Genomic DNA, 24,895 nt, shown 5'->3' with positions numbered 1-24,895 from the left:
GAGTGATAGGCTAAAATCCCCCCTAAAAACTGCAATACCATTAAAACATTAACTTGACTTTGGAAATGGTCACTTATTGTGTTCTGTATCCAGAGCACAACCAATTTAGATTTTTTTGAAGGTCTTTAGCAAAGATATATTTTAATATAGTAAATTTTTTTAATGTTTATTTTTAGTTTTGAGAGAAAGTGTGAGTAGAGAGAGAACTCATGAACAGGAGAAGGGAAGAGAGAAAGGGAGAGGCAGGGAGGGGGGAGGGGCAGAGGATCCAAAGCAGGCTCCATGCTGAGGGCAGAGAGCCCCAGGGGGGCTCAGGATGTAGGGCTCAGGCTGGAACCCAGGAACCCTCAGATCATGGCCTGAGGTCAGATGCTTAACTGACTAAGCCACCCAAGTGCCCCTAATGTAGTAAATTTTTAAAACAAGTACTTTTAAAAAAAAGTTCAATACATTATTTTTGACACATTTGACCTAAATTCCACAACTCTAGATGTCAAAAATTTTATAAGGAAGAAAAATGTATGGGAAGTTTACATTTTGAATCATTGTTTTTAAACAAAGTTGTAAGTGAAATCCTTCAAATATATAATTTTTTTCTATTTCAAACTGTTATTTTAGTATTTCCTTTAACATTTTATACTAGTGTATTTTTAGAAACATACACAGATTTTTATAAACACCATATGAATTAATGGTACTCTGCTAAACTAAAATACAGTAAGGAAACATAGAAACATATCACACATTTTAGAATTTTAAGTAAAAATCACCTTCAATTCTACCAAGAGAGGAGTTCTTTTAAATTGTGATCTCTGTGGCCTATATCCTCTGTTGGTAGACCTTAATAAGAGCAAACTGGATTGGAGTCAAAGAGAAAAGCCGCAGCAGGAAATTGAAAATCTCACTGCTCTGGTTGGAAAAGTGTCAATAGCAGTTCATTTTAAAGGCACTAACTAGAATTCACAATCCATAAACTGTGTCAAGAAATTTATGGCAATGTTCAGAGGTGGCATAGAGCACCTGGGGTTAAAAAAAAAAAAAAAAGGCAGCTGTGTGAATCAAGCCTTTCAAACAAGAATAAAGAAGAAAAGAGACAGGAAATTATAAAGAGGTCTTGCAAACAATGTTTCTTTTGTTTTATCCCTGTGTATAATATCTCTCAAAAAAAATCAGTTTATACTTACATTTTGCAGTTATTATGCAACTGGCCAGAGAAAATATCATACTGTCTTCAAGGATCTAGGAAAGAAAACTAAGTTTAGAAAGTGTAAAATGTTTAAGGTGGCCTCTATTAGATCCTATTAAAATAATGTGTAGTATAGAATTAGGGTCAAGGAAAGGAAAAAAAGTCTATTATTTCTTTACAATGTTTTCACTTAAAAAAAGTCTAATGTAAAAACCAATCTAAATACTGTATTGATTTTTTGATGCAATAAACATTTATCAGTAATATCACTGGCTCATGATATGTTTTTTTGCAAATATCACTGGCTCAATCCTATCTTTCTGGCTTGGCCCGATGCAGCAGCAAAGCCTCAAGAACAATGGAGAAGAAGCTGCCATTGTCCTTGGAGCCTTATTCAATTTCTGCACCCATACACATACCCAGCAAACCATTCTATCTCTGAAATTTGCATGCATAGAGTGGGCAGAAGAATCCTATAAAGAACAGGTGTGGACTCTTGTTCTTTGCCTGACAACACCACACAGTGGTATGCTGGGGGTAACAGAGGCACCCTGGGAACAAGCCAAGCTGCTATATCTAGTCATTTAGGTAGAGCAGCTTGGCTGATAAAGACTTCTATAAGTCCACGGGGCACCTGTGTGGCTCAGTTGGTTGGGTATCCGACTTCAGCTCAGGTCATGACCTCACAGACCATGAGTTCAAGCCCCGCATCAGGCTATGTGCTGACAGCTCGTGGCCTGGAGCCTGATTCGGATTCTGTGTCTTCCTCTCTCTCTGCCCCTCCCCTACTTGTGCTCTTCTCTCTCTCTCAAAAATAAACTTAAAAAAAAAAAAAGACTTATACAAGTCCTCCTCTTTTATGATAGAAGAATTTTGATTCAGTATTTGCTTACTCAATATTAATTAATATACAGCTGATCCAAAGATCTAAATACCTGTACTAACATGAGACTAAAATACCTATACTATTTATAGATGATGTACAATAAAAAAGAAGCCACTAAATTTTAGGAGGGAATCTGGATTAAAGTGAATAAAAAACATACTATACATGTGTGATTATCATTTATTTGATAAACACTGAACAATTACATCACCTGCTGGTCATTAAGGTTCCCTTGTACTAAGGAGTCAATGAAAATATGTTGACTGAAGTTCCTTCCTTTTCGTTCTTTTATGATTTTCTTTAAGATATATTCCAGTTGCATAAGAGCTTAGAGAAGAAATCCAAAAAAATTTAGAATATAAACATTTGTAAAGACTGAACATTTTTTAATATTTTTGTACACTGTTGCTATGTGCAGAACAAAGCTTTCAAAAGTAAAAGAGGTGTAACCGACAATTTTTAAAAAGCTAATTTATGCTTAAATTCATGAACTTTCTTTTCCTTATTTTTTGCTAAATTTTACATATAAAAAGCTGTTTAAAGCATGTAGGTACAATTTAAGGAATAATAAAGCAAACACCCATAACAGCACCACCTACATCAAGAAGTAGAACTAATGCCAGCACCTGGGAGGCCTCCACACACATAAACCTCTCCTATGATATTATCTACTTTCCTTCTAAATTCTGTCTTTTTAACTCCATTCCTCTCCCACATCAGGCATTTAGGAACAGAAACAGATGTAAAATAATCAGAAAAGTAGATTTATGAAACCAGAAGGATACAGAATAAATAACTGATATCCAACAGTCAAAATTATCCCGAAGTCATTGCTCAGTCTCCATCTTACTTGACCCATCACAGGATTTGATGATGTTGATCACATAGCCTCCAGGTGTAAAATTTTCATTTGAATCTTGGGGTTCCAATGTTCTCCTGGACTCCATACTTACCCTACCTTGTTGCCTGCTCATTCTGTCTCCTTTTGTTGATTCCTTCCCTTGAATTTCTTAATGATATAATGTCCAAGGTCAGGACCGAGTTTTTGGACCTCTTCTCTTTTACTATTACATTCTTTACCTTGATGGTCACTAGTCTCAAGGCTTTAAATACAAGCTATTGACTGAACACTCCCAAGAGTCAGGAACTCTTTCCCCTTAACTCCAGACTCACGTATCTAACAACCAACTTATTAACCTCTCCACTTAGATGTCTGAAGCATATTAAACATAACATATACACAAATGAACTCTTGATTTTTCCCCACCAAAACTCGATCGTCCTACAGTCTGCCCCCTCTCCTTCATTCTCCAACTACTTCATTCTCCAACTACTTCATTCTCCAACTACTCAGGCCTAAAACCTTGGTGTCACCTTCTCTCTTATACCACACAACTAATGTCAGTTAATGTTGGTGTTCTACCTCCAAAATATAGAATTATTCTCCCTTACTATTTTTTTTTAATTCTATATTTTCTGTTGCCTGCCACCTAGTCCAATCCACATTATTTCTCTTGCCTGTTTCATTGCAATAGCCCCTGAATTAGTCCCTGCTTCTGCTCTAGGTGCCTGTAATCCATCACAGCAGCCATAATGACCCTTTAAAAACATAACCCAGATTGGGGTGCCTGGCTGGCTTAGGTGGTAGAGCATGCAACTCTTGATTTTAGAGTTATAAACTCAAGCCCCACGTTGGATGTGGAGATTACTTAAAAATAAAATCTCTGGGTGCCCCTGGGTGGCTCAGTTGGTTAACTGTCTGACTCTTAATTTCAGCTCAGGTCATAATCTCATGGTTCATGGGAATGAGCCTCACATTAGGCTCTGTGCTGACAGTGCAGAGCCTGCTTGGGATTCTCTCTCTCTCTCTCTCTCTCTCTCAAAATAAATAAACATTAAGAAATAGTAAAATAAAGTAAGATCTTCAATAAAATAAAATAAAATAAAATCTTTAAGGAAAAAAAGCAAACATAACTCAGATTATAACTGTTCAAAACCTTCCAGTGGCTTCCTATCTCATAGTAACAACCTAGTTTACAATGATCTATAACTCTGACAAAACCTGTTCCTCTCCCCAATCTTTCTGGTCTCATCTCCTTCTATTCCTTTTCTGACTGTCTCCTCTCCAGCCACAAAGTTCCCTGAACACCAAATAAAACAGAATCCCACCTCAAGGACTTTGTAATTACTTTCCCTCTACATGGAATCTCCTTCCTTTGGATATGGAGATATTCACATGATCTGCATTGCCTGGTTTCCAGTGTTAGCTCATAAGTCACCTAATCTTAGTGAGGCCTTTCCTAATAACTAACCCTATTCAAAATTGCAACCTTCTCATCCCTGGCACGCCCTATTCCCCCTCCTGATTTAATTGTCTCCATAGCACTTTTCATCTTTTAACACACTATTCGGTTTACTTATTTAAAATTATTGGGGGCGCCTGGGTGGCTCAGTCAGTTAAGCATCTGAACTTCAGTTCAAGTCATGACCTCACCCACGGTTCGTGAGTTCAAGCCCTGCATCGGGATCCGTGTTGACAGCGTGGAGCCTGGAGACTGGTTCAGATTCTGTGTCTCCCTCTCTCCCTGACCCTGCCCCGCTCTCTCTCAAAAATAAATAAACGTTAAAAGAAAAATTTTTTAAATACATAAAGTAAAATAAACTAAAATAAAGTAAAATAAAGTAAAATGAAATAAAATAATTGGCTGCCTCTTCCCACTAGAATGTGGAGCCACAAGGACAGGAATTGTTTGTTCTGTTCATGGACATCTCCCCAGCACCAAAATCATACCAGAATATTACAGATACTCAGTAAATAGTTATAGAGTGACATGAATGTAACACATTAGTGATTAATATGAGAAATTATTAACACTGTACTGCAATGGTTCCCAACTTTGCTACAGATAAGAATCACCTAGGAAGCTTTTTCTAAAAAATCGTAAAGTACAAGTCACACCTCATACCAATTAAATCCGAATGTTTAGGAATGGAAGCCTGGCTTCAATATATATATATATTTTTTTTTAAATAGTTGTTTGTTTGTTTTTAGTGATCTCTACACACAGTGTGGGGCTGGAACTCATGGAATATATATATATTCAATATATATATATATATATATTTATTTTTAAATAGTTGTTTGTTTGTTTGTTTGTTTGTTTTTAGTGATCTCTACACACAGTGTGGGGCTGGAACTCATGACCTCGAGATCAAGAGCCATATCTCTGCCGACTGAGCCAGCACCCCTTATATTTTTTTAAAGATTCAATGTTCAGCAAAGTTTGGGAACTATTTCTGTACGTTCTCAAACCTACAGGTACATCAAAATAACCCAGAAAGCTTTCATAAAAATATCTGATGCCCAGGGCACCTCTCTCTCAGACTTCAAATAAACTGGCTTAGGGTAGGGCCTGATCTTCACTTTTGTGTCTTAAGTTCCCAAAGTGATTTTAATGTATAGACCAGGTTGGAAATTACTCACTTGAACAAAGGATGCACTGATCCAGCCATGGGATCCCAGTCACATAAACCAACACAGACTCCTTTTCAATAAAAGCTCAAACTTTATTTATGCCAATGTTACAACCCAAGTAACGCATCATGTTAGACAATCTACTTTTATTTAGAATCAAAGAATGTAAATTATTTTAATTTTGTATAAATTGAACCAATATTTGTGAAATACTTTTTTTTATTAAAGGGTATGAATCCTAATGCATCCATCAAGATAATCACAATGATACTGAAAACCAGAGTATAGAAAAATATGTCTGTTAAACTGGCTTTTGGGGGCTTATGTTGGACCTCAAAGGAATCACTAGAATGGTAAGCCCCATGAGGGCAGGGATTTTTGTCTCCTTCACACAAAATAATGCCTCAATAACATTTGTTGAAAAGAATGAAGGAAGAGAGGCACTTAGCTGGCTCAGTCAGCAGAGCGTGGGACTCTTGATCTCAGGGTTATGAGTTCAAGCCCCATGTTGGGTGTAGAGATTGCTTAAAAAATAAAACCTTTAGAAATAAAAGAAAGAAAGAGAAGGTAGGAAGAGACTACTGGGAAGCAACACTATTATATATGAAAAATAATCCATTTTTTCAATACAGCCCATGTACTTTAATTTACCCTACTTTCAAAAAAAGAACCAAAGCAGCTGAAAATAAAGGCATTAACGTATTAGAATCATAGGGGCGCCTGGGTGGCTCAGTCGGTTGAGCGTCCAGCTTCGGCTCAGGTCATGATCTCACGGTTTGTGAGTTCAAACCCTGCATCGGGCTCTGTACTGACAGCTCAGAGCCTGGAGCCTGCTTCAGATTCTGTGTCTCCCTCTCGCTCTGCCCCACCCCTGCTCGTGCTCTGTCTGTCTCTCAAAGATAAGTAAACATTAAAAAAAATTTTTTTAAGTATTACAATCATAAAATTACTGACAGAAAATAAAAGGGAGAATAATTTTGTGCAGCTTTCATAAACTAAAATTGTTATTTTTCTGTGCAAATTTTATAAAGTTATAACCAATGCCCAACAATTTTGAAAAATAACTCAACGTTATAATAGCAAGACTTTTTACATAGCTACATTTTTTACAAAAAATCTATACAACATTTAAGTTGATATTATTTCCTTAGTAATTCCTACATTGTTGGACATCTAGATTGCTTCTTGTTTTCTACTTAGCACTACAAAGCACTACAAAAAAATATTCATGATTTTTTTCTTCTTTTAGATAATTTCATTTATTATTTATGACTTTAATATGTATTATCAAATTGCTTTCCCAGGACTGTACCCTTACATTTTCCTATAGGCTATACCAACCTCATTCTACAGTGAGTACTAAAGCTTTGTTTACTGATTCACTGCTTTTTCCTCTTTTGTTAAAGAAAAACCTTTAATATAGGAAACACAGGAGAAAAATATAAAGAGAGAAAATATAAATGACCTATAATCTCATGATTCAGAGACAACCTTATTAAAATTGGGGCACATATCCTTTTGTCCTTACTATAATTTAAGAGTAGTAAAACTTACCATCTTCATATTGTTTTTTCCGAGTTATACTTTTATCAAGTGATCCATCTAAAAAGCCTTTTCCAATTTCAGACCAAACCTGAAAATAGAAAAACATACCTATTATCTTAATAAAGTACATTTTCTAAAGAATGACACGCAATCTAAGCTAATAATTGAGGATTTTGTATCTTACCAACAGATCTGATAATTAAGCTCTCCCTTTTAAAATTGGGCTAATCGGGGCACCTGGGTGGCTCAGTCAGTTAAGCATGCAACTCTGGATCTTGGCTCAGGTCATGATCTCACGGTTTATGAGTTTGAGCCCTGCATCCGGCTCTGTGCTGACAATGCGGAGCCTGTTTGGGATCCTCTCACTCTCTGCCTCTCCCTCTCTCTCAAAATAAATAAACACTTAAAAAAAAAATTTTTTTTTTAAATAAAAGTGGGCCAGTCATTCACTTCAGAGTCTCTGAAGATAGAGTTCAAATATATTTTAATAATTTCAGTCAAGGCACTTTAAAACTAATTACAATTAAAAAGTCAAAGTTCGTTGGGGCTCCTGGGTGGCTCAGTCGGTTAAGTGATGACTCTTAATTTCAGCTCAGGTCATGATCTCACAGTTCATGGGTTTGAGCCCCATGCTGGGCTCTATGCTGTCAGTGTGGAGCCTGGAGCCAGCTTGGGATTCTCTGTCTCTCTCTGTCTCTCTGCCCTTTCCTTGATTGCACTCACTCTCATTCTCTCTCTCTCAAAAATAAATAAATATTAAAAAAATAATTAAGTAAAATAAAAAAATGTAATGTCAAAAAACAAAGAAAAGGTGAGGACTATTCCACATTAAAGAGGTCTGGCCACGGGGCGCCTGGGTGGCTCAGTCAGTTGAGCATCCGACTTCAGCTCAGGTCACGATCTCATGGTCCGTGAGTTCGAGCCCCAAGTCGGGCTCTGGGCTGATGGCTCAGAGCCTGGAGCCTGCTTCCAGTTCTGTGTCTCCCTCTCTCTCTGCCCCTCCCCCATTCATGCTCTGTCTCTCTCTGTCTCAAAAATAAATAAACGTTAAAAAAAAAAATTTTGTTTTAAAAATAAAAAAAGAGGTCTGGCCACTGAAAGTTAAGAAATTTGAGGGGCACCTGGGTGGCTCAGTTGGTTAAGCGTCTGACTTTGGCTCAGGTCATGATCTCACAGTTCATGGGTTCTACCCCACATCGGGCTCTGTGCTGACAGCTCAGAGCCTGGACCCTGCTTCGGATTCTGTGTCTCCCTCTCTCTCTGCCCCTCTCCTAGCTCACACACTCTCTCTCTCAAAAATAAATAAACATTAAAAAAAAAAAAGAAATTTGAATATGGGCTGTGGAGAACAGTATTGTATGAATGTTCAATTTCCCAAGTTTGAAAACTATGTTGTTGCTATATAAGAGAATATCCTTGTGTTTAGGAAATACAGACTGGAGTATTTAGGGGGAAAAAAGACAAAATGTCCACTTTTTTTCTCAAATGGTTTCAGTAATGGTTCGAAAGAGGTAGGTAATGAATTACAAAAGCAAATGGGGCAAAATGTAAACAACTGGTGAACCTGGGTAAAAGATATATGGGAATTCCTTACACTAGTTGCAACTAGTTTCTGTAAGTTTTAAATTATTTCTATTTTAAAGTTATAAGGAAAGAATGAAAAAGGAAGAAAAAGAAAATATCAGCATGAAAACATACTAGAAATAACAGGTCACCGTATAAATAACAGTGGAGGTCTCTTAAAAACTGCTGTCTTATATGGGGTACCTGGGTGGCTCAGTCATTGGGATACTGACCTAAGCTCAGGTCATGATCTTGCAGTTCGTGGGTTTGAGCCCCGCATCAGGCTCTGTGCTGGCAGCTCGGAGCCTGGAGCCTGCTTCAAATTCTGTGTCTCCATCTCTGCCCACCCTGTGCTCATGCTCTGTCTCTCTCTCTATCAAAAATAAATTAACATTAAAAGAAAAAAATTTTTTAAAAAATGTTGTCAATATGAAAAAAAATCAGACAAAAATAACTGAGTCAAAAATTGTTTCTTCATTAAAATATGAAAACATTTTAGGAATTCCTTAATCAATTTATTTTGACTGGGTATACAAACTAGTTTACTCCAGGAAGTGGAATTTAGAGTGATTTTTCTACTTTTATTTTTACACTCCTATGTGGACGTTTCATAAAAATGTGTGTGTGTATATATATATATACACACACGCATAAATATAATATACACATATATTTTTCTTTTTGAGAGAAAGCAAGTGCGAGCAGGGGAGAGGGGCAGAGGGAGAGAGAGAGAGAGGAACCTAAACATGCTCCAAGCTCAACATGGAGCCCGATGTGGGGTTCGATCCCATGACCCTGGGATCATGACATGAGGTGAAATCAAGGGTCGGATGCTTAACCAACTGAACCAGGCGCCCTAAGAAACATACATTTTTTAGTCATCAGGCATAAAAATTAAACAATTTTAATGGGAAGAAGCATATTAAATAACAGGGAATCAAACCACAGTTCCTAGTGATTTTTGTTTAAAAAAATTTTTTTAAATGTTTATTTACTTTTGAGAGACAGAGTGTGATCGGGGAAGGGGCAGAGAGAGAGGGAGACACAGAATCCGAAGCAGGCTCCAGGCTCTGAGCTGTCAGCACAGAGCCCGATGGGGGCTTGAACCCATGAACCGCGAGATCATGACCTGAGCTGAAGTTGGATGCTCAACCGACTGAGCGACCCAGGTGCCCCTCTAGTGATTTTTGTTTTAAACACATTATCCCAGTTATTTAACCAAAATGTTTTTATAGATTTGAATAAAATAAGGAATAATTAATTTCTTAGAGACCCAAAATGTGGCCAATGACCTAAGTATGATTTGAATTGAATAAATTAATTTAATATTGGGATTAAACACATGAATGCTGAAATTGATAAAAATACAGAAGAAAATAAATTCCATATGTGAATCTAGAAAAAAACAGAAAATAAATCATTTTTAGACTGAATTAGTCTTTCTTCAAATCATATTCATTTCATTTTAATGCTCTACTGGCTTTAATTTCTTTCTATATGGGACATAGTCTAGTTCTATTAAAGTTTTTCTCTTTATTCTAGAATTCAGTATCATTTTATAACATTCTTCTAAGTATTAAAAGGAAATTTCTTTAGTCACCCACTTTTTACATTTCAAAAAGTAACTGCTGAAAAAAAGTAATTTTTACATTTTTGAAAAATACAATTATCTTTGCTTGCATTGTTGATTTAGCCCCAAACGGAAATTCTATACTACAGGATGTGACATCTTTTTCTTGAGAGGCAAAGTCTACATTATTCAACTATCCAATTTGATTGAAAGAATAATTTTAAATTTGGCCCTAGACTTACTGTGCCATGATTCTTCTGAAAGTGAATGACTTCCTGGTCATCTTCAAATGTACTACCCATCACCATCTGTGTAACAGACTTCATAGCAAAACCAAGCATATGCTGGCAGAGAGGTACATGCTGCGAATCTGGGTAGGAGAGCCATTTATCTAATAATTCTTCTGAAAGCTGGAAGTGAACAGAAAACCACAATGATTTACTATTTCTTCTTGCTAGAAAAATTCAGCAAGTAGATTAATTTCACAGTGCAACTCTGTAATCAAAGTAAACATTCAAGTGTTTATTTCAACTGTCAGGCAACTTTGGCTCCACCTGTAATTATATCTTCAAGGATTCAGGTTCAGATTCTGTCAAAGGGTTGATTTGCAAAACAAAACAAAACAACCACCACAATAATAAAAAGAGAAAATATAAATTACAAATTCAAGAGCTGGTAGAACCTTAAGCCTAATCTTAGTCTCTAATTAAAAATAGTAAAGGTTCATCACAGAATGCCTGTGATAAATATATGAATATGTAAAACCTTAGACATGCTCCAGTGACAGAAACCTCTCATAGTCTCTTTGTCATTCCTTCATTCAACAAATACTTATTAAATCCCTTGTGGAATAAAAACAATGGGTAGTAAATAGATCAAAAGCTTTGGAGTAGAAAAACCTTGGTGTTACTTCAGGCTCTATCTCTTAGAAGCATTGTGGCTTTGAGCAATTTGCTTAACTCTTCCAAGGTTCAGGTGTCTCAACCATTATATATGGATGACATCTACCTTGAATGGCTGCTGTGATATGGTAATTATAACCACATCATATAATGCAGGAAGAGTTTTTGTAAGGTAATATACATGAACTTAAGTTCCTTTCCCACATGAAATTTATGAAAGTTTTGTCACAGTATAAAGGATTAAAATTAAACGTGAGAAATAGAATAAATGTTTAAAATGAAAAGATTAGCACTACGTAGGTTTATACCAACTTAAAGTAACATATCTGGAGTACTTTTTTTTTGAGAAAGGGAAGGGAAGCTTTAATGATTCCATAGTATCAAGATTAACAAATATACCTTTTTTTAAGTTTACTTTGAGACAGCACACATGTATGTGAAAGCAGGGGAGGGGCAGAGAGAGAGAGGGAGAGAATCCCAAGCAGGATCCACACTATTAGTGCAGAACCCAACTCGGGGCTCAATCCCACAAACCACGAGATCATAACCTGAGCCTAAATTAAGATCAAACTCAACTGACTGAGCCAACTGGGTGCCCCAAATATACTTTAAAAATCTCTTTGAGATGGGTGAAGATGAAGAAAACAGGAAGATAATTATTAAAACAGAGCTACATTATTTTTTTTTAATTTTTTTTTCAATGTTTATTTATTTTTGGGACAGAGAGAGACAGAGCATGAACGGGGGAGGGGCAGAGTGAGAGGGAGACACAGAATCGGAAACAGGCTCCAGGCTCCGAGCCATCAGCCCGGAGCCTGACGCGGGGCTCGAACTCACGGACCGCGAGATCGTGACCTGGCTGAAGTCGGACGCTTAACCGACTGCGCCACCCAGGCGCCCCGGAACAGAGCTACATTATTAAAAAATAAATTTCAGGGGCGCCTGGGTGGCTCAGTTAAGCGTCCAACTTCAGCTCAGGTTGTGATCTCATGGTGCATTAGTTGGAACCTCACATCAGGCTCACTGCTGTCAATGCATAGCCTGCTTGGGATTTTCATTCTCCCCCCACCCCTCTGCCCCTCCCTTGCTTATGTCTTTTCTCTCTCTCAAAATAAATAAAAACGTATAAATTTTTTTTAATTAATTTCATGTTATGGACAAAATAATCTCAGATACTTTAAAAACTTAGAATTCTACAGTTATTACTCAAGTTTACATAACTTCATACTAAAAGATGAAAAAAGGGGCGCCTGGGTGGCTCAACTGGTCAAAGGTCCAAATTCAGCTCAGGTCATGATCGTGCAGTCTGTGAGTTCGAGCCCTGCATCAGGCTCTGCACTGACACCTCAGAGCCTGGAGCCTGCTTCAGATTCTGTGCCTCCCTCTCCTTCTCTGCCCCTCCCCCATTCACATTTGATCTCTCTTTCTCTCAAATATAAATAAACATTTTAAAAATTAAAAAAAAAAATAAAAGGTGAAAAAAGATTTTGGAAGCAAACCATTAAAGTGACAATATTTCTAGGTAAAACTGGAAGAGCTAATGTAAGTTTGACTTATGGGTAATTATAGAAGTTTCAAACGTGAAAACTAAATATTAGGGGTAAAAAAGCTTTCTTATAGATTGAGTGCCTGGGTGGCTCAGTCAGTTGAACATCTAGCTCTTGGTTTCAGCTCAGGTCATGATCTTACAGTTTCTGGGATTGAGACCCATGTCAGCCTCTATGCTGACAGATCGGAGCCTGCTTGGGTTTCTCTCTCTCTCTCTCTCTCTCTCTCTCGGACTCTCCCCTGCTTGTGTGCGCTCTCTCTCACAAAATAAATAAACATAAAAACATTTTTTTTAAAGTTTTGTGGAAAAAATAAAACATATTAATAGATATAAGATAAACCAGTAAGATTTCCTTTGTCTAAACATGAAAGTTTTTTTCCTTCAGAAAACATTATTTTCCTTAGTATGCATGAGATTTTGTATCAAAACAATTCTAGTACAACTATATAACTTGCAAACATCTCAGCTTCATGCACAGAACTGGGAAACCTAACTGTGTGTTAAGTGTTCACCCACTCAGACTACAATGCCAGACTGCACCTTTTTCATCACTCCATCTACTCCTAAATATCTAATCCTTTTTTAAGTAAGTCATCAAGCCCAATGCCATGTGACAAAACTACAACCTCATCATTTACAATCTTAGTGTTGAGGTATTTGTTTGAATTTATTCCAAGTATCATATGTCAATGCTGAGCCTTTACCTTGATTCTTACATTCATTTTAATTTTTTAATAAATGTATTTATTTATTTTGAAGGAAAGAGAGTGAAAGCAAGTGAGCACGAGTGTGGGAAGGGCAGAAAGGGAGAAAGAGAATCCCAAGGAGGCTCTGCACTGTTACTGCAGAGCCTGATGCGGGGTTCAAACTCACAAACTGCAAGATCATGACCAGAGCCAAAATCAAGAATCTGATGCTTAACCGACTGAGCCACCCAGGCACCCCGATCCTTGCATTTAAAGAATTTACAGGGAGCCTGGGTGGCTCAGTTGGTTCAGTATCGACTTCGGCTCAGGTCATGATCTAACGGCTCATGAGTTCAACCCTCGAATCCTCTCTCTGTGGTCAGCACAGAGTCCGCTTCAGATCTTCTGTCCCTCTCTCTTTGTCCCTACCCTGCTTGCGCTCGCTCTCTCAAAAATAAATAAAAAACATTAAAAAGAAAAAAAAGCCACAAGTAGGATTCCAAACTCTTAAATCATAATAAAGTAGAATTTACTTTGGTATTAACAGTGAATTCCATTTACTTATTTTTCCATTTAATTTTGAAAATGCTTACACTCTGTTTACCCATTAAGTATGTCTTTTTTCCACTAATTTGAAATGCCACTCACTCTTTATATACTGGATTCACACACGAACTTGGGACTTTTTCTGGACATTGTCTATTTTGTTGACTACACATATGCCACTATCATAACTTCGAAAATTTATTTTATGTTTATAATGTGTACTATTATTATTTTCTTTCAAAATGTTCCAGAAGAATGACTTCCAGAATGGTGGAGTGAGGGCCTTGTTGATATTGTTCTTCCTCTAAAACAATGCTAACACATGCACACCAATGAAACAATAAAAATCAATCATTTCAGCACGGTGGCAATTAACCAGGATCCAGTGCCCACTGAGGAGTATCTAGTCAACAAAAACTACAGGACCTCAGTAGGACAGTGGGGTCTGTGATGCTTTAAAAAAAAAAAAAATTAACGTTTATTCATTTTTGAGAGAGATAGAGCATGAGTGGGGGATGGGTAAAGAGAGAGGGAGACACAGAATCTGAAGCAGGCTCCAGGCTCCAAGCTGCAGCACCGAGCCTGACGTGGGGCTCGAACTCATGGAACGAGAAATCATGAGCTGAGCTAAAGTCAGACACTTAACGGACTGAGCTACCCAGCTGCCCCTGTGATGTTTTAAGTTAAGGTTATTTCCATCTCCCTTCTATCTCCAGCTCAGTAGTAGCATGGTAGCCAAAAGCCAACAGCATTGCAGACAACACAGAAACCTGACATCTTTGGAGTGTTACTAAAGCGTGATCACCACTGGTTATCAAATGGTCACTGAAAATGGGGTAGGGAATCCCAAGACTCTCTCCTCCAAAAGCAAGTAATGGGCTGGCCCAAACTCAGAATCAGCTTCCAAAAAACTCTACAACACAGTCAAAAACTTACAGCAGCCAGGGGAAAGCCTGGTGAAGAAAGAAGCTGCTACTTTGCGGTAAGCACTGTGGCATTTTAAACAACCTTCCTACCATCTCAAAACCCCAGACAGGCAACAGCTATGACAACAGCAGTCTACATTCCTGCTACAGAGTGCTAGGAAGCAATACAGGCATTATTCTCAAAGAACTGTAGTTGTGAGTCTCAATCTGCCTGGCAGCTCCCATCAAGGACTGGTGCAAAGGCTTTCCTTTATTTTGCACAACTCTACATTCTCAGAGTGTTCCTAGGACACATTCTTGGGTAGTTTGTGCTGAAAACATTTAAAGGCACAGGTATTGGCCACAACAGCTGGAGCAAGAAACCACATTTGAGACAAGCAAATAACAGACTAAGAAGCCTGGGAAGGAAGTGGTTAGGAGAGGAGATAAATGTGGGAATAAGATCTTTTGAAAGTTTCTGCATATACCAGGATTATTAAGAAAGCCATGCACATGCCAAAGAGCAGGATATATGCTCGGAGAAGGCTGGAGAAGAGTAAACTTTCACAGCTGACAGGTCTTTTGGCTCCATACAAGTAGGAAGTGAAAGCTGAAGTGGATTTATAAAAGGCCCAGATAAATGTTAAAGGAGGGCCCAAATGCAAAGCCAGTCTACAAATACTGGAAGAGTTTTTGTTTCTGTTTTGTTTTTAAATGGCTTCATGCCCAGTGTGGCACCTGTCTTGAGGCTTGAACTAATGACCATGGGATCAAGACCTGAGCTGAGATCAAGAGTCTGATGCTATACCAACTGAGGCACCCCAGTGCCCAAGAGTTTTTTTCTTTTTACTTTTCTTCTTTTCTTTTGTCAAGTGTTTAAGGTAAATCTGTCAACACCAGCTGACCATTAAGCTAACAGAACAGATGCTTCCAGTGGCCATACATGAGAAGAATACAGACCTTACAAAAACAGGAAAGGCACTAAATAAGCAAACAGCAACACTGCACAACAAACAGCAAGAAGAACCTCTGAGGAAGGTAAAGAATCTGATTTTGAGGGAGGAGTTAAGATGGTGAAGTAAGGGGACCGGGATTTCCCTTGTCCCTCAAACACAGCTGTAATGAGGTCAGATCACTTCGAACACCCAGGAAATCAATTTGTGGAGTTGCACAAGGATCTCCACAGGTGGAGGGAGACAGCTTGGCAGGATCAATGTGCGTGTGTGTGTGTGTGTGTATGTGTGTGTGTGAACTGGCAGAGATAAAACGGAGTAGGCAGGGAAGGGAGGGAACCCCTTCTGTGGAGAGACAAAAGGGAGAGAAAGTGAGAGGGTTTTGGTATCAACTTAGCACAAGAGGAAAACCTCTCCAGACCACGGACTGTGGAATGAGAAATACATAGAGTGCCAGTTTCTATTTTGCAAACAGCCTTAGGAGCTGAAACTCAGAGGTAGCAAAATGTGCGACTTTCTTTCGACTTTCTCCAGATGGAATCTGCTACCCTATGCGCATGCCTGGGTGGGTAGAGAGCCAGCCCTGGGCTCTGTAGCGATCTCAGGGGCACACTGGGAGAGAACAGTCCCCTTCCTCAAGTACTGTGGGAAGAGGGTTTATTGCCTCCCCACAGACAAAAGAGGCCTTTTATCAGCTGACTGAGGGGTGCTACACCAGAACATGGTCTGAGTGGTACAGGGCCCTTTAAGACATCGGGTTTTGAATTCCAGGCTGAGCACCTAGAAGACACAGGATTACTGTGGAGCAGGGCAAACTGAACCCGTGCTATTCTTTGAGGGCTGCTTCAACAGTGTGCTTTGAGACATCCAGTCCAGGGAAGAGAGACTGGGGTGTCTCCATTTTTCTCCCCAATACCAATACAGTGGGACTTTGGAGAGCATCACAGCAACCCCCAGTGGAGGCAGGACCTACTTACACCAAACCCCACCCCTCCATGCCTGGCAACAGCTTATCCACTAGAGGATGACTAACTGACCCAAGGCAGCAGGCATCTCCTCCAGACAAGCGCAACCACCGGTTCCCCCACCACCCTTTTCCATTTTTTTTTTAAGGGTTACTTCAATTAACAAATCAAAGTGCACTTGGTTGAAGGTCCAAACACTCCACTACTACAAGCAAGGAGGAGCTTTGCAGAGGACTGACCAGTGCGATAGAGCAGCCAAAACACAACAGAGTGCACGCAACACACTCCAGAAACATTTCTGAAGTGCCAGGCCCTGGACAGTGTATGACCCCTTTTTAATATAGTGGTACTTGCAAGTGCAGAACACATAACAAGCTATGAAAACACATAAAAGACAGAAACCTAACCAAAATGACGAAATGGAAGAACTCTCCTTAAAAGAAGAAAATTCAGGAAGAAATGGCAGCCAGAGAATTGCTCAAAACAAATATAAACAATATTTCTGAACAAGAATTTAGAATAACAGTCATAAGACTAATAGGTGGGCTTGAGAAAAGCATAGAAGACAGCAGAGAAATTATATCTGCAGAGGTTAAAGATCTACGAACTAGTCACAATGAATTAAGAAATGCTACAAATGAGATGCAAAATAAACTAGATACAGTGACAGCAAGTAAAGAAGAAGCAGAGCAGAAAACAGGTGAAACAAAAGACAAAATTATGGAAAATGATGAAGCTGAAAAAAGAGGGAAAGGAAATTACTAGATCACAAGGGGAGAATTAGAGAGCAAAGTGATTCTATGAAATGAAACAGTGTCTGTATCATAGGAGTTCCAGAAGAAGAAGGGCAAGAGAAAGGGGCAGAAGGTTTATTTGAACAAATTATACCTGAGAACTTCCCTAATCTGCGGAAGGAAACAGGCATCCAAGTCCATGAGGCACACTGAACTCCCTTCAAAATCAACAAAACAAAAACAACACATCAACACCAGGACATATTATAGTGAAACTGGCAAAACACAAAGATAAAGAGAGGATTCTGAAAGTAGCTAGGGAAAAATGGTCCTTAACTTACAGGGGTAGACACATAAGGATGGTAGCAGAACTGTCCACTGAAACTTGGCAGACCAGAAGGGAGTGGCAGGAAATATTCAATGTGATGAATAGGAAAAACATGCAGCTAAGAATCCTTTATCCAGGAAGGCTGTCACTCAGAATAGGAGAGAGAAAGGCTTTCCCAGACAAAAACTAAAGGAGTTCATGACCACTAAACCAGCCCTGCAGGTGATCTGAAGAGGGATTCTGTGAGTGGAAAGCAGCAAAGACTACAAAGGACCAGAGACATCACCACAAACATGAAACCTACAGATAACACAATAGCACTAAATCCATAACTTTCAATAATCACTCTGAATGTAAATGGACCAAATGACCCAATCAAAAGTCAAAGAGTATCAGAATGGATAAAAAACAAGATCCATCTATATGCTGCCTACAAGAGACTCATTTTACACCTGAGGACACCACAGATTGAAAGTGAGGGGATGGATGGGACACCTGGGTGGCTCAGTTGGTTAAGTGTCAAGACTTGAGCTCAGGTCATGATCTCATGGTTCATGGGTTCAAGCCCTGCATTGGGCTCTGTGCTGACAGCACAGAGCCTGGAGTTCTGTGTCTCCTTCTCTCTCTCCCCCTCCACCACTCATGCTCTGTCTCTCAGAAATAAACATTAAAAAAAAAAAAAAGAAGAAGAAGGAAAGAAAGTGAGGGGATGGAGAACTGTCTATCATGCTACTGGACGTCAAAAGAAAGCCAGAGTAGCCATACTTGTATCAGACAAACTAGATTTTAAAACAAAGACTATAACAAGTCATGAAGAATGGCATTATTACATATATATATATATATATATATATATGTGTGTGTGTGTGTGTGTGTATGTGTGTGTGTGTATAAAATTATACATATAATTAATTGGTCTATCCATCAAGAAGAGTTAACAATTGTAAATGTTTATGCCCCCAATGTGGAGGCACCCAAATATATATATCAAGTAGTCACAAACATAAACAAATGTATAGATAATAATACTGTGATTGTAGGGGAATTTAATGCTCCACTTATAGCAATGGACATATCATCTAGGTAGAAAATCAATAAGGAAACAATAGCTTTGAATTACACACTGGACCAGAAGGACTTAACAGGTATATTCAGAACTTTTCATCCTAAAGCAGCAAAATACACATTCTTCTTGAGTGCACATGGAACATTCTCCAAAAGAGATCACGTACTAGGTCACAAAACAGCCCTCAACAACTATAAAAGGATTGAGATCATACCATGCATATCTTTCAGATCACAACACTATCAAACTTGAAATCAACCACAATAAAAAATTCAGAAAGCCCCCATATACAGGGAGGTTGAAGAATATCCTATTAAAGAATGAATGGGTCAACCAGGAAATTAAAGAAGAACTTAAAAATATAAAATGAAAATGAAAACACAACAGTCCAAATCTTTTGGGATGGAGCAAAGGCAGTCCTAAGAGGAAAATACATTGCAATTCAGGCCTATCTCAAGAAGCAAGAAAGATCCCAAATACACAGCTTAACCTTACATCTAAAGGAGCTAGAAAAGGCAGCAGCAAAGAAAGCCCAAAGCCAACAGAAGAAGAGAAACAGTAATGATTACAGCAGAAATAAACAATATAGAATCAAAAAAAACAAAAAACAAAAAAACAAAAAAACAAAAAAAACAAACAAAAAAAAAACAACCCAGTACAACAGATCAATGAATCTAAGAGTCGGTGTTTTGAAAAAATAAACAAAATTGATAAACCCCTAGCCAAACTTCTCAAAAATTAAAGAGAGGACCCAAATAAATAAAATCACAAATGAGAGAGAGAAGAGATCACAACCAACACCACAGAAATACAAACAATTATTAGATAATATTATGAAAAATTATATGCCAACAAACTAGACAATCTAAAAGAAAGACAATTTCCTAGATACTCACATACTACCAAAACTCAAACAGGAAAAAATAGAAAATTTGAACAGACCCATAACCAGTGAAGAAATTGAATTGGTTATCAAAAACCTCCCAACAAATCAGAGTCCTGGGCCAAATGGCTTCCCAGGGGAATTCTACCAGGCATTTAAAGCACAGTCAATACCTATTCTTTTCAAACTGTTCCAAAAAATATAAAAAGAAGGAAAGCTTCCAGACTCATTCTATGAAGCCAGCATTACCCTCATTCCAAAAGCAGACACAGATCCCACTAAAAAGGAGAATTAAAGGCCAATATCCCTGATGACATGGATGCAAAAATTCTCAACAAGATACTAGCACATCGAATTCAACAGTACATTAAAAGAATTATTTACCATGATTAAGTGGGATTCATTCCTGGACTGCAGGGCTGGTTGAATATTCGCAAATCAATCAACATTATACATCACATTAACAGAAGAAAGGATACGAACCATGTGATCCTGTCAATGGATACAGAAAAAGCATTTGACAAAATACAGCATCCTTTCTTAACAAAAACCCTTAATATGGCCTTTTGTAGCAACGTGGATGGAACTGGAGAGTGTTATGCTAAGTGAAATAAGTCATACGGAGAAAGACAGATACCATATGTTTTCACTCTTACGTGGATCCTGAGAAACTTAACAGAAGACCATGGGGGAGGGGAAGGGGAAAAACAAAACAAAGTTACAGAGAGGGAGGAGGCAAACCATAAGAGACTCTTAAAAACTGAAAATAAACTGAGGGTTGATGGGGGCGGGAGGGAGGGGAAAGTGGGTGATGGGCATTGAGAAGGGCACCTGTTGGGATGAGCACTGGGTGTTGTATGGAAACCAATTTGACAATAAATTTCATATTAAAAAAAAAAACCCTCAAGGAAGTCAGGATATAAGGAACATACCTTCACATCATAAAAGCCATATATGAAAGACCCACACCTAATATCATCCTCAATGGGGAAAAACTGAGAGCTTTCCCCGTGAGATCAGGAACACAACAGGGATGCCTACTCTCACTCCTGTTGTTTAACATAGTGTTTGAAGTCTAGCCTCAGCAATCAGACAACAAAACAAAATAAAAGACATCCAAATTGACAAAGAAGTCAAACCTTCACTCTTTGCAGATGACATGATATTCTACATAGAAAACCCAAAAGACTCCACCCAAAGCCTGCTAGAACTGATACATGAATTCAGCAAAGTCGCAGGGTACAAAATCAATGTGCAGAAATTGGTTGCATTTCTATACACCAATAATGAAGCAACAGAAAGAGAAATCAAGAAATTGATCCCATTTACAATTGCACCAAGAAACATAAAATACCTAAGAATAAACCTAACCAAAGATGTAAAAGATCTGTATGCTGAAAACTATAGAAAACTTATGAAGGAAACTGTAGAAGACAAAAAGAAATAGAAAAACATTCCGTGTTCATGGACTGGAAGAATAAATATTGTTAAAATGTCAATACTACCCAAAGCTATCTACACATTCAATGCAATCCCAATCAAAATTGCACTGGCATTCTTCTCAAAGCTAGAACAAACAATCCTAAAATTTGTATGGAACCACAAAAGACCCCAGATAGCCAAAGTAATGTTGAAAAAGAAAACCAAAATGGGAGGCATCACAATCCGACGTTAGCCTCTACTACAAAGCTGTAATCATCAAGACAGTATGGTATTGGCACAAAAACAGACACATAAACCAATGGAATAGAATAGAGAACACAGAATTGGACCCACAAATGTATGGCCAACTAATGTCTGACAAAGCAGGAAAGAGTATCCAATGGAAAAAAGACAGCCTCTTTAGCAAATGGTGCTGGGAGAATAGGACAGCGACATGCAGAAGAATGAAACTGGACAACTTTCTTACACCATACACAAAAATAAATTCAAAATGGATGAAAGACCTAAATGTTAGACATGAAATCATCAAAATCTTAAAGGAGAAAAGAGGCAGCAACTTCTTTGACCTCAGCTACAGCAACATCTTACTTGACATGTCTCCGAAGGCAAGGGAAACAAAAGCAAAAATGAACCACTGGGACCTCATGAAGATAAAAAGCTTCTGCACAGCAAGGGAAACAACAAAACTAAAAGGGAACTGACGGAATGGGAGAAGATATTTGCAAATCACATATCAGATAGAGGGTTAGTATCAGAAATCTATAAAGAACTACCAAACTCAACACCCAAAAAACAAATAATCCAATGAGGAAATGGGCAGAAGACATGAATAGACACTTTACCAAAGAAGACATCCAGATGGCCAAGAGACATATGAAAAGATGCTCAACATCACTCATCATCAGGAAATATAAATCAAAACCACAATGAGATACCACCTCACACCGCTCTGAGTGGCTAAAATTCACAACTCAGGAAACTACAGACGTGGGAGAGGATGTGGAGAAAGGGAAACCCTCTTGCACTGTTGATGGGAATGGACACTGGTGCAGCCACTCTGGAAAAGAATGTAGAGGTTCCTCAAAAAATTAAAAATAGAATTATCCTATGACCCAGCAATTGCACTACCAAATATTTATCCAAAGGATACAGGAATGGTGATTTGAAGGGGCACAGGCATCCCAATGTTTATAGCAGCACTATCACCAATAGCCAAATTATGGAAAGAGCCCAAAAGTCCATCAACTGATGAATGGATGAAGAAGATATATACACAATGAAATGTTACTCAGTGATAAAGAAGAATGAAATCTTGCCATTTGCAACAACATGAATGGAACTGGAGAGTATTACGCTAAGCAAAATAGTCAGAGAAAGAAAGATATCATATGACTTCCCTCATATGTGGAATTTGAGAAACTTAACAGATGATCATAGGGGAAGGGAAGAAAAAGATAAAAACAGAGACGGAGGCAAACTGTAAGAGACTCTCAAATACAGAGAACAAACTGAGGGTTGATGGGGATGGGGAAAATGTGTGATGGGCATTAAGAAGGGCACTTGTTGGGATGAACATTGGGTGTTAAATATAAGTGATGAATCTCCCGTAGCCAAGACTACGCTGTGTATTAACTAACCTGAGAATAAATTTTTAAAAAAAGAAAAAAAAAGAATCTGATTTCAAGAGTTCCCATTCACATCTGTGCCCCTTAAAACAGAGTCTGGGTCTCAGTCCTGGGGGCATGGGCCCTCTGTCTCAGCCCTAGAATTGGTGACTGCTTCCTATACCTGCTATCCTATATTCTTTAGAGTTCTGTTTACTTCTGACTAGTCAACCTCTCATTACTGCAGTCCCATTATAGCTAATAATTCTTTATATTAAACTTTTCCTATTTAAATAATTGTGTGCTTTCTCTCTCCTGACTGGACCCACAATAATAAAGATCTTTAGGGGAGACTTAGTGGCTTAGTCAAGTAAGCTGACTCTTGATTTCGGCTTCGGTCATTGTCTCATGGTTCTTGAGTTTGAGCCCCACGTAGTGCTCTGCTCTAGCATTGTGAAGCCTGCTTGGGATTCTCTCCCTCTCTCTCTGCTCTTCCCTACTCACACTGTCTCTTTCTCCCTAAAGAAATAAATAAATAAAAATCTTAAAAAGAAAAAAAAAAAATAAAGACCATTAGAAACACTAATCAAGAATTGAATTGCATAGGACAAGATATGGGGTTCACGAGTTCAAGCCTCGTGTCGGGCTCTGTGCTGACAGCTCAGGGCCTGAAGCCTGCTTCAGATTCTGTGTCTCCCTTTCTCTCTCTGTCCCTCCCCCACTCAAGCTCTGTCTCTGTCTCAAAAATAAATAAACATTTAAAAAAAATTTTTTTTAAAAGAAACAAGAGAGGGAAGGTACTAAAGAGCCTAAGGACATTAAAAATATAACAGAATGTTTGGCAAGAAAACAAGAAAAGAAAGAAAAGGTAGTAGAAATGGAAAAGAAAACTGTCCATTGATCTCAAATACCAGGATAAACCATTAGAGTTAATAAGGAAATCTGGCAAGGTTAATGACTACAAGGTCAATATGCAAAAAAATCAGTTGTATGTATCAGCAAAAAAAGAAATTTAAAAATAGTACCATTTATGACAGCATCAAAGCCCCACTAAATATCTAGAAGTAACTTTAATAAAAGACATGACCTTTACACTGAAAAGTAAAAAAATATATATATACTGAGAAAAACTAAAGACCAAAATAAGTGGAAGTATACTCTTCCATGTTCATGGAGTAGAAGATTCCATAACACGTAAAGATAACTTTACATAGGGGCGCCTGGGTGGCGCAGTTGGTTAAGCGTCCGACTTCAGCCAGGTCACGATCTCGCGGTCCGTGAGTTCGAGCCCCGCGTCAGGCTCTGGGCTGATGGCTCAGAGCCTGGAGCCTGTTTCTGATTCTGTGTCTCCCTCTCTCTCTGCCCCTCCCCCCGTTCATGCTCTGTCTCTCTCTGTCTCAAAAATAAATAAACGTTAAAAAAAAAAAATTAAAAAAAAAAAAAAGATAACTTTACATAAATCAAGTGACCTATACAATCACCTGGTTTATGATAAAGGTAACATTACAGTATAATAAAGAAAGGATGATCTTTTCAATAGGTTATGCTGGACCAACTGGATAACTGCCTAGAAAAATAAGAATGTTAACTCCCTTCCTCATTATTTACACAATAAACACCAAACGTATTATAGATCTAAGTGTAAAAATTAAACAGTAAAAGCCTCAAAACAAAACTCAGACGAATATCTTCATAACATTAGGATAAACATGTTAACTAACCAAAATTTAAATGAAAACTTGAAATTAAAAAAAAATTTCTTGGGGCGCCTGGGTGGCGCAGTCGGTTAAGCATCCGACTTCAGCCAGGTCACGATCTCGCGGTCCGGGAGTTCGAGCCCCGCGTCAGGCTCTGGGCTGATGGCTCAGAGCCTGGAGCCTGTTTCGGATTCTGTGTCTCCCTCTCTCTCTGCCCCTCCCCCGTTCATGCTCTGTCTCTCTCTGTCCCAAAAATAAATAAACGTTGAAAAAAAAAATTTTTTTTTTTAAAAAATTTCTTACATAGGACACAAAATGCAGTAACAAAAAAAGGCAAAAGAATAATAAGTTGACTACACTAACATTAGTATCTGTTCATCAAAAGACAAGGTTAAGAGCATATAAAACC

At 38.2% G+C, this 24,895-nt stretch overlaps 1 protein-coding gene across 2 annotated transcripts in view; it reads right to left on the bottom strand.

Annotated features, from left to right (window-relative positions):
* Nucleotides 1-24,895, bottom strand: part of LOC115520094 (cytochrome P450 20A1) — an 83,438-nt gene that overhangs the window by 28,384 nt on the left and 30,159 nt on the right. For both annotated transcript variants that reach the window (XM_030324109.2, XM_030324110.1), the window contains 4 exons: nt 10,468-10,635; nt 7,102-7,180; nt 2,284-2,399; nt 1,185-1,239 (listed from right to left, as the gene is read on the bottom strand). In XM_030324109.2, the coding sequence (XP_030179969.1) occupies nt 1,185-1,239; nt 2,284-2,399; nt 7,102-7,180; nt 10,468-10,635 (418 nt within the window). The remainder of the gene's footprint in view (nt 1-1,184; nt 1,240-2,283; nt 2,400-7,101; nt 7,181-10,467; nt 10,636-24,895) is intronic.

Source organism: Lynx canadensis, chromosome C1 (assembly GCF_007474595.2).
Source record: "Lynx canadensis isolate LIC74 chromosome C1, mLynCan4.pri.v2, whole genome shotgun sequence".
In the NCBI taxonomy this organism is placed as follows: Eukaryota; Metazoa; Chordata; class Mammalia; order Carnivora; family Felidae; genus Lynx; species Lynx canadensis.
This window is presented reverse-complemented; position numbering and strand designations above follow the sequence as displayed.